The following is a 10164-nucleotide window of genomic DNA, read 5'->3' as shown; positions in this document are numbered from 1 at the left end:
TTTGGAGCCTGTCCTGGAACTAGCTCTGTAGACCAGGCTGGTCTCGAACTCACAGAGATCCGCCTGCCTCTGTCTCCCGAGTGCTGGGATTAAAGACGTGCGCCACCATCGCCCGACACAAATTCATTTTTCAAGAAAGTAAGATTTTTTGCAGACCAGGTAAGCTTTGAAGTCAGAGATCTTCTTGCCTCTGCCTCAAAATGGCAAAGAATTTTTTTAGAAAGTCTTTTTTGAGTCAATGCCATTTTACTAAAAATGGTATTTTTTGTTTGTTTTCTGTTTTCGTTTTTGAAGAGAGGGTTTCCCTGTGTGGCCCTGTCTATCCTAGAACTCATGCTGCAGACCAGGCTGGCCTCAAACACAGAGATCTACCTGTCTCTGCCTCCTGAGTGCTTAAAGGTATACATCACCACGCCTGGCCTAAAAAGATACATTAATGATTCAAACAATTAATAATACAACACAGAAAAAATATAATATTTAAATTATTATTTAAAATGGTAATTAAAATTTGATGGTAGCTGGGATGTGGTTATGCATACCTTTAATCCCAGCATTCGGGCAGGGTGCGGGGCAGAGGCAAGCAGATCTCTGTGAGGTCAGCCTGATCTACAGAGCAAGTTCCAGGACAGCCAGGGTTACACAGAGAAACCCTGTATTGAAAGGCAGCCCCCGCCAAAAAAAAAAAAAAACACAAACTAAAAATTGATGGTAAACATGGCTGTTCATTTTTCTTTTGGGCCAAAAGTCAAAACCACAGTGGGACTGACATTTAGATTTAAAAGTTCTATTAGAACTTTTAAAGAAAAGGCAGTTTAATTTTTAGATGGCTCATGGGGTAAAGGTGCTTGCCATCAAACCTGACAACCTGAACTCAGGGCCTGGGATTTCACATGGTAGATGAAAAACGAACTCCCAAAATTGTCCTCACCTCCACAAGCCTGTCATGTGTGCACATACACGTACACACACATAAATAAGTAAGTGTAAACTTTAAGTGCTATTTTCTCTTTATCCCAGCCAAACAAAATTAATCCAGTACAAGGAAAGCACTGCTTTCTCTTGCTAACTAATTCATAAATAAAACTGTCAGTTAACACTGGGAGCAGTGGCTTCTACCTATAACCCAAGTACTGAGGCAGCAGGATCATAAACCTGGGGTCATCTCAGGCTACAAAGTAAGACCCTTTCTCAAAGTAAAACAAAATTTAAAGGAAAATCATCACTATTAATTTGACAGTTTCTACAAGTCTCCATCTACTTCTTTTTCCCCAGATATCTTTGCTAAAGCGAGCTGGAGTGCTAGAGCTGTCAGGAGAGCAGAGTCTTTGCAAGGCTGCCCTGAGACTGGACACCCTGCTTACCTAGCTCAAGCTTCACCATGGAGTGTGAGCAGAGAGAGCTTAGAGTATGTGAGCAAGTCACGGAGCAGACAGCTTATGATTTTATTCTCTACGGGCGTCCCCAGCAAAGTTGCCTAGAATGCGCCTGCCCTGCCGCAGCCAGGCTGCACTCACCTGCAGGCTCCACACTCAAACGTCCCGTTCCCCTCATGGCACTTGGGACTCGCTGGAATGCCATGGCTTTGGCAATTGCACTTACAGATGAACTGAAGAACGACCTCTACTTCTTCAGTGAAGCCTAGAGGCTTAATTTTAATGGTTTCAGACTCCTTATTTGGACATTTATTTGCAGTTATGCTTATTTCAAATTGAACCTTAAAAGAAAAAAAATAGATTAACAAGCTTAATAAATATAAAAATATTTCAAAAACTATTCATTTAATGTTTCTCATCAAATTAATTTTAACATTTTAAGATTTATTTATTTTATGTGTATGGTGTTTTGTCTGCATACATGTCTCTGCACCAAGTGCATGCAATGCCCACGGAGGTCAGAAAAGGGCATCAGGTATCCTTGAACTGACCATATGGGCACTGGAAATCAAACCCAGCCAGGGCTTCTGTAACAGCAACCAACACTCTTACTAACCACTGACCATCCCTCTAGCCCCGAAATTAAACTTCTTTACACATACTTTTCTTTTTCACAGAAAACACTCAGAACATACCTCATCTCCAATGGAAATATTGGAACACTTTCGCCCATTTTCTCCTGTCCCATTCACCCCGTTCTTGCAGTAGGATTTGTAATTTATTGTTACTCCTTCCGGCAATTTGCTGTTTTCCAGAATGACTTCTGAAGAAAGGGACTAAGAGAAAGATTAACCATCAACAGGGAAGTAAAATAAAATATGACTTGAACACACACACAAAATGGATGAAATGAGATGTTATGAAAACACTATCATTTCAATACAATTAATTCACGGGGTGCTAGAATCTAAAGTAAGCAACTCTAAGAAGGGTCCAACCTTCAAAACAATGAATACAATGTAAAAGTGTTTCTTTTTATTATTATTCAGCTGAAATGCTAATGACCTCACAGCAAACAGCCTGGGTATGAGGAATCCTAAGAACACAGAACTGATGCTTGCTGCTCAGTTAGGGTTATGGTTAGGGTTAGGGTGGTGTCACACAGTATCCACAGGCTCCCTCTAGTCTACCCCTTCCAGCTAACCAGAGATCAGAACAATAGGGCACACAAGTTTACTGGGGACCACTAGCATCTGGTCACCTCCTAAACACTCCCTAGAGTCTGAAGAACTGGAATTTAGCTCGATGACCAGCACTGCCCAGCAGCCACAAGGTTCTGGGCTTGGTTCTCAGCACTGAGAAGGATAAACTACAGGGACAGCCGAGAGGCTGAGTCCAGCCAGTGGTCTTTAGAAGAGCAGACATCTCAGGACAGTGACCAGTGAGGAAAACAGTCTGTCAGGGCAGACAAAGGCTGGAACGGGAGGATGTGAAACAATTAGAATCTGTTGTCTTTGCCAAACCCCTGAGCCAAAACTTTTTCCAAAATGTCTTGGGACTCCAGGCACAAAAGCCAGGCATGATGGAGCACACCTGGAAGGTGGAGGCAGGAAATCACAAGTTCAGATCCTGAGCTATACTGAGAAGTCAAAGTGACCTGGCCCACATGATACAGTCTCAAAAAACACTAGGGCTGGTAAGATGAATCAGAGTGTAAAAGGAGCGTGCCTCCAAGCTCTCAACCTAAGTTTGATGCCAAATCACATGGTTGAAGGAGAGAACCGCACAAGTTGTCCTGTGACCTACACACATACTCTGAAGGTAAAAACTATTTTTAATCTAAACTTAACCTACCAAAGACTAGAGATCTAGGAAATGGTCTATACAGTATATAATAGTCACCATGAAAATGCAGGTGTCCGTGGGTCATTTTAAATGATCACTGGCTGGCACTTACTGGGAACCGTCACAAGCATTCTGACTTATGCTCCTCAATGGAGAGAATTCCGCTAGTTTCAGTTCCCAAATGGTACGCTTATTGCCTATGTATGTACATGCATCCGAGAGTGTGACTACTACTGAAAAAAGAGAAGCATGTCCTCGGAGTTTGTCTTCTGCAGAAGTAAAATATCCTTGTCAGGTATCATTCATTAAAAATGGAGAATCTAGCCAGGCATGGTGGTGCACACCTTTCATCCCAGCACTTGGGAGGCAGAGGCAGGTGCATCTCTGTGAGTTCAAAGCCAGTTTGGTCTACATAGTAAGATCCCAGACAGCCAGGGCTGCATAGAAAGACCCTGACTAAGAAAACAATAACAAGTGACTCTACAAAGGTAACCTTGGGAAGAAAGAGCTGTGTGCATCGAATGTCAGCTGTGCTTCACTCTTGCTCCAACTGGGAGAAACACGGCCTGACGACACATAAACAAGGGCTTGTAATTGCCCATGTGCCTTTATCTGAGTATTACTGCTTGGCTTAAATTATGCTCTCATAAGCCTGACGCTCTGCCCTGTCCCTCCAGCTTGCTGACGCGTGTACGGTGGGTGCTTTACTGCGGGCATGGCATGAAGCTGAGCAATGGAGGTGCACTCACATTGTAGGCATCGATGATCAGCTGGATCACGTTACTGGAGTTTCCAGACAGTGTGCCCACTGCAGACTTAGGGATCAAATTCTTCAGTTCCTACAATTAAATATGCAAAACATAAGTATTCTTTATTCAATCAATTATAATCCATTGAAAAGCAACAATTATTTTGACACCTCGGGTCTCTATTCTATCTTTCAAAGTCAAATCTAAAAAAAGACAAAAATCTTAATAATATGAGATTAAAAATATTGTAAGTGGTCAGGCAGCAATGGCGCACGCCTTTAATCCTAGCACTCAGGAGGCAGAGACAGGCGAATCTTAGTGAGTTTGAGGCCAGCCTAGTCTACAGAGCAAGTGCCAGGAAAGCCAAGGCTACACAAAGAAACCCTGACTCCAAAAAAAACAAAAAAACAAAAAACCCACAAATAAACAAATAAGCAAACAAACAAACAAGATAAAATGAGTATACACAATGTTTGTCAAATTTGGTGTGGCTACGTGGTAGCATTTTCCTATCTCAGACATAACTGCTGCTAGCGATAAGCAATGGAAGATCAAATCTCTGGTCCTTTACCTTGTACACAGGCTGGAACTCTTCAGTGACCGCGAAGATCGTCTGGATGTTATTTTCACTGAGTTTCTGGACAAGGTGGGCAATTGAGGGATAATCCTAAGGAATCAAGTAATATAATTTAGTATATAAATACACTTTATAATCAATGATGGGTTTTGTTTGGGTCCCCCTCTGTTGCCCAGGCTGAATATGACCGTATTTGAGTTGGCATACATTCATAAACAAATCACTCCCATACACTACTTTCAAGTAAGAGTTACAGACAAGTGTGAGCTGCCACATAGGTGCTGGGAATTGAACCTGGGTCCTCTGGAAGAGCAGCTAGTGCTCTTAACTACTGAGCCATCCCTCCAACCCCATTTTAAGATATTTTAGATGTGAGACAATCTATGTACATTAACTGTGAAGACAGTGGAATTAAGGAACAAAACTAAAGGCTCCTGTTAGCTAGCACTTAAGGCCAAGATTTACCAATACTAAATTTCTTCTAGACCGTAAGTGATCTGCCTATATTTACTTTCAATGAAGATCAGAGTGCAGAATTTTAAGTGATATACATAAGACAGAGAGGTAAGCCTAGTTAAATTGTGTATTTAGAAATATGACCAGGAAGCTGCCAAATGATGCGTGCAAGTGAGGAGCCAGATGGGTCTCAGCACCCGTCACTCACACAGCACAGCACGATGCCAGAGTTTCGCAAACAGCAATGCAGCTATTCAGGTGCTCAACAGGGCCCACACTTGCCAAAATAAGAAAGCTGCAAATCCACTGTCCCACATGCTCAGTACCAGGTGACGGCTTAAGTACTTACGTAATAATGGCTCATTGTGTAGACGTTGTTTTCCAGGTGACACTGCCCATCATTTGGTAAAACAATGCCACCAAGTTTCCCATCTCCAGCAAAGTGAAAGCCAGCATCCGTAGAGAACACCAGCAGTCGCGTGACATTCCTCCAGCCAATCAGCGACTTGAAGATAGAGAGGTCAACTGTAGACACTGCTCACGGTAACTCAACATAAATCCTTCAGGCTCACAAGCTGCAACTGCACTTTTCACCTAAAGTCCAGTGCTGCTGTGAGTGCAGACAGCCTCCCTGGCCCTCCTCCAGCACTTCACAACATCCACACGACATCTTACGAGCCCGCCAATACTGCGGGTTCCGAGGACTAATGAACACACAGGGGGCAGCGTCTACACCTCCGGGTTCTAGTCCCACCCACCCCGCTGTGCGCCCCTGCTGTCTACTATGCCGTACACTTCCTTTATCGGCCCTCTCCTCTACATTAGCCTTTATGCAGCCTATGCTCTCCTCAAACTTACTACACAGCCGAGGATGGCCTTGAATTTTTGATCCCCCAGCCCCTAACTCCCAAATGCTGAGATTATAGACTTGTGCTACTTCCTTATTAGGAAAATCTGCCAAAGGACTTGTCCCACTTTAAATCCTTTCATTCTAGCTCATGAAATTGTTCACTTGTGTAATTTCACTAGATTACTCAACAAAAAATTTAAATAACATGAAAATCCTCTTCTATGGGAAAACTACATTTTTTCCTAAATTTAAACTGACTCAACACGTTTGTAAATTCTTTGAAGGTAGAAATTGTTTCTTTTTTCTTTCTTATTTTTGTTTGTTTATTTATTTGAGACAGGGTTTCTCTGTGTAGCCATGACTGTCCTGGTCTATAGACCAGGTTGGCCTCGAAGTCACAGAGATCCACCTGCCTCTGCCTCCTGAGTGTTGGGATTAAAGGTGTGCACCACCACTGCCAGAATGAAATTAAGTTTCTTGATTCTGATCATCTTTCAAAGGAGGGTTACCTGCTCCTTTGTCCCTAAAGCATGACAAATGCAGGGACAGCCACAGCTGGGAGGTGAAGTGGGTAGGTATATGATCAGTTTCACACTGCTCACCGAAGCAGAGGCACACCAGGAAACGGCTTTTCAGAGAGTGGAAATCACAGCACTCCACAGGCAGTGATCAGTTATGTGTCCTGGGAGCTGTCTACTGTTATCCTCCCCAATGGCACCAAGTCGCTGCCCTTCCTCCACACCACACAGTGCTTTGCTCACTGTCTGGACACCCACACTTCCCCCGTACCCAGAGACAGAACAATGCTTTCTGCTTTCAGCCTCAGTTCTCATTAACTTGACTGTCGGAGTGGTAGAACATCTGTAACCCCAGGACTCAGGTGACAGAGACAAAAGTATCTATACATGGTCAAAGGTAGTCTGGGGTACACGGCAAGACTAGGTCTCAAGGCCGGGCGATGGTGGCGCACGCCTTTAATCCCAGCACTCGGGAGACAGAGGCAGGCGGATCTCTGTGAGTTCGAGACCAGCCTGGTCTACAGAGCTAGTTCCAGGAAAGGCTCCAAAGCCACAGAGAAACCCTGTCTCGAAAAACCAAAAAAAAAAAAAAAAAAAAAAAGACTAGGTCTCAAAAAAGAAAAAAAAAATAAATCAAGAATATTCATAAAAACCCTGTCTCGAAAAACCAAAAAAAAAAAAAAAAAGAATATTCATGAATCATAAGTAGATAATGGTCCCTAGTTTAACAGAACTAGGCTTTCTATCCCTGAAAACCTTACAGTTAAACCACAGGCATCTGCTTATACTTTCATTACAACCTAAGCTGTCATGTGGCTTGATCAGGCCCTTGAAAGTTCTTTCTTCTATTGTTAGAGTGAGGGGCAGAGTACAGCACTGAGCTGAGGAACATGGTGGGAGGCACGGTTCCTAGTGACACCCCAGACAACATCAGTGACATCTCCAGTAGAGCCACCGAGTTAGGACACCTCAGCCTCCTCGAAAACCCAACCACCTAGAGTCTATGCTCCAGTTCCTTAGGAGTGAATTCCCTGGCTGGTTAGAACAGAGATGCAGTGATGAGGGACAGCGGAGAAAGCGGCAGGGCTAGGTGGGAACTTAGAAGACTGACATCAGTACTCCCCCACGTAAAATAAAGTGATGGCAGATAATGCTAAGAGTCTCCTGCAGGAATCACTTACTCCACAAACTGCGACCTGCATGATGGCATCAAAACCACCTTCTGGAGAGTCCAAGTTTCCAGAGATGCGCTGCTGACCAACAAGTTCATTGAAAACCTCTCCTCTATTAGTAAGACTGAGCACATTTTTGTAGCTAAAGGGGCTGGTGCAGTTCTGTTCACTCGTGCAGGGGTTCCTGAGCTTCGCTGGGGTGGTGCTAATGTACGGCATCACAGTTTTCTCCACGAATGAGCCGAAGCCTGGAGAAAAGAATGCACTCGGGTAGGTGAACGGGCAGAGACCAACACACTTACAACACTTTTCAACTGATGTTACTTATTTAGGGAGGGCACACACACGAAAACCACAGTGCATGTTGAGAGGTTGGAGGACAACTTGCAGGAGGTTGTTTTGGTGACTGAATTCAATCATCAGGATTGGAGGCAGGGACCTTTACCCACTGAGCCATGTCACCAACTCTAAACAAACAGCTTCTTCTAAAGCCCAGTATGGAGGCTGCAGAGACTGCACAGTGGGCAAAAGCTCTTGCTAAACAGGCATGAGGATTAGTTCAGATTTTAGCACCCAGGTAAAAGGTCAGGTACAGTCACACACACCTGCACCCCAGCATTGTTGCAGGAAGAGATAAGATCACAGGCCATCAGCCTAGGTTAAGTGATAAACCATGTCTCATGGGACCGAGACAGAAAATGATAAAGACACTCAACATCCTGCTCTGCACATGTGCAGAAGACCACACGCGCGCGCACGCACGCACGCACGCACGCACGCACACACGAAAATGATGCCCCAAACATCCCTACCGATGCGGAAGTCTGAAGTGATCCTCCTCATCTCATTCATCAGATCTGTGCCGAGGCTCTTCACATTCTCCAGATCGTCTTTCATAGAGTAGGACAGATCCATAAGGTAGTACAGGTCAATGGGGTAGTCTTCAGCCCTTTTGAATTTTAATGTAAACTTCTGTGGTTCTCCTAATTAAACAGATTCAAAATTGAAATTAGGTGGCCAGTAATCAAACTAAAATTAGAAAATAATTGAATAAAAAAACAAATTCAATTTATATACTCAATGCCATAGTCTTGAGTGTATAATTTTCACAAAACCAAGAAGTCTGTTAGAGCCTCAACAGGCGCACACTTAATCTCATTTAAAAAAACTACTTATAAACCGGGCGATGGTGGCGCACGCCTTTAATTCCAGCACTCGGGAGGCAGAGGCAGGCGGATCTCTGTGAGTTCGAGACCAGCCTGGTCTACAGAGCTAGTTCCAGGACAGGCTCCAAAGTCACAGAGAAACCCTGTCTTGAAAAAAAACAAAAAAACAAAAAAAAAAACCAACTACTTATAACACCAAGACTCAGGGAGGCAAAAATGATAAAGGCAACGCCCCCCCCCCCCAAGTAACCCACGAGACAAATAATTCTGCTACAGTTTGGATCTGCCATGTATCAGTACTATCAGAAGGCACTTCAAAGTTTTGGGAGGTGGAGACCAGCAGGAGGTTTGGGTTACAGTGATGTGCCCTGGAGTCTATATGATATGACCTCCTCGCTGTAACGTCACCTCCCAGATGCCCATGTGACCTATCTATCACCTCACCAGCTCAGTGCAGCAGGCCAGTCCCCCAGAAGGAAACTTCTAAAACTATAGGCCAAGCAGCTTTTTCTTACTTCAAGTAGCTGCTCCTGTAATCACAAGCTGATTACACACAAACTTATGAGAACAGAACACCACAAACTTGGGCAGACACTCTGGAGTCCAACAGAAAATCAGGAGTAGACTGCTCCTGGGTAAAAAGACATTGCTAATGGAAGGTGGGTAGCAATCTAGTTCACTCTAGGGTTATAAAAGTGAGGTATGGGGTAAAGAGGTCAGATAGAAACTACAGGGAGATCAGCAGCAGGAGATGAAAATGGTCTGAAGACGAGGAAGGTCAGGGGTACAGATGTCACATGACCCTCACCAGCACAGAGCTGAGACAGCTCAGCGGTGGAGCACTGGTCCAAGTTCTGTCTCCAGCACACAAATCACTTACAAACATGGAAGAAGATGAAGAATTGGGTGAAAGACATTAGTGTGCTTGGATGAACAACCATTAGTCTTGTCTCCATGGCCTTCTGGCAGGCAGCTGGAGGGGGCGGAGCTAAGCAGAAAAGTCTGTGCTGTTGTAGGCTATGAATGGTTTACAATGACTTGAGAGGAAAGCTGTCTCTTAAGAGAAATGCAGAGGGATGAAGAGAAGAAGCACAAAAAGGAAACTAGAGGCAATGGATGGAACTGAGAAAAACAAGGAGTGACATCATGAGCTCCTGAGTTCCACGAACAGAGCCTCTTCCAGGCTCCCCCAGTGCAGAAAGGCGTGAGGTAATGATGATGTGGGATGGAGAGGTGAAGAGGTGAAGAGCACAGCTATATATATTCATATTCATACAGGCAAAACAAACACCTAAAAAATGTTTTAAAATAATGGCGATGAAAATAAAGCGACAGTTTGGGCTGTGCTAATGAGGCCTGCAGGTCTGCAGCGCAAGGTGACAGTGGCACTCTGCTGGAGAAGCAGGAATCTGCACTGGGGATTTTGCTCCTTGCTATGACCTAACACTGGCACAG

The 10164-nt window shown here is 44.1% G+C and overlaps 1 protein-coding gene across 1 annotated transcript in view; it reads right to left on the bottom strand.

The window, feature by feature from the left end:
• The window catches only part of Itgb1 (integrin subunit beta 1), a 44230-nt gene that overhangs the window by 10795 nt on the left and 23271 nt on the right, over positions 1–10164 (bottom strand). The window contains exons 5-11 of the mRNA XM_005345930.3: positions 8356–8526; positions 7553–7791; positions 5353–5508; positions 4542–4637; positions 3971–4060; positions 2072–2212; positions 1518–1717 (exon numbers count right to left, since the gene is read on the bottom strand). Of these exons, the coding sequence (XP_005345987.1) occupies positions 1518–1717; positions 2072–2212; positions 3971–4060; positions 4542–4637; positions 5353–5508; positions 7553–7791; positions 8356–8526 (1093 nt within the window). The remainder of the gene's footprint in view (positions 1–1517; positions 1718–2071; positions 2213–3970; positions 4061–4541; positions 4638–5352; positions 5509–7552; positions 7792–8355; positions 8527–10164) is intronic.

The sequence above is a fragment of the Microtus ochrogaster genome, chromosome 4, assembly GCF_000317375.1.
Source record: "Microtus ochrogaster isolate Prairie Vole_2 chromosome 4, MicOch1.0, whole genome shotgun sequence".
Classification (NCBI taxonomy): Eukaryota; Metazoa; Chordata; class Mammalia; order Rodentia; family Cricetidae; genus Microtus; species Microtus ochrogaster.
The sequence above is the reverse complement of the archived record's forward strand: the minus strand, read 5'-3'. Positions and strand labels throughout refer to the sequence as shown.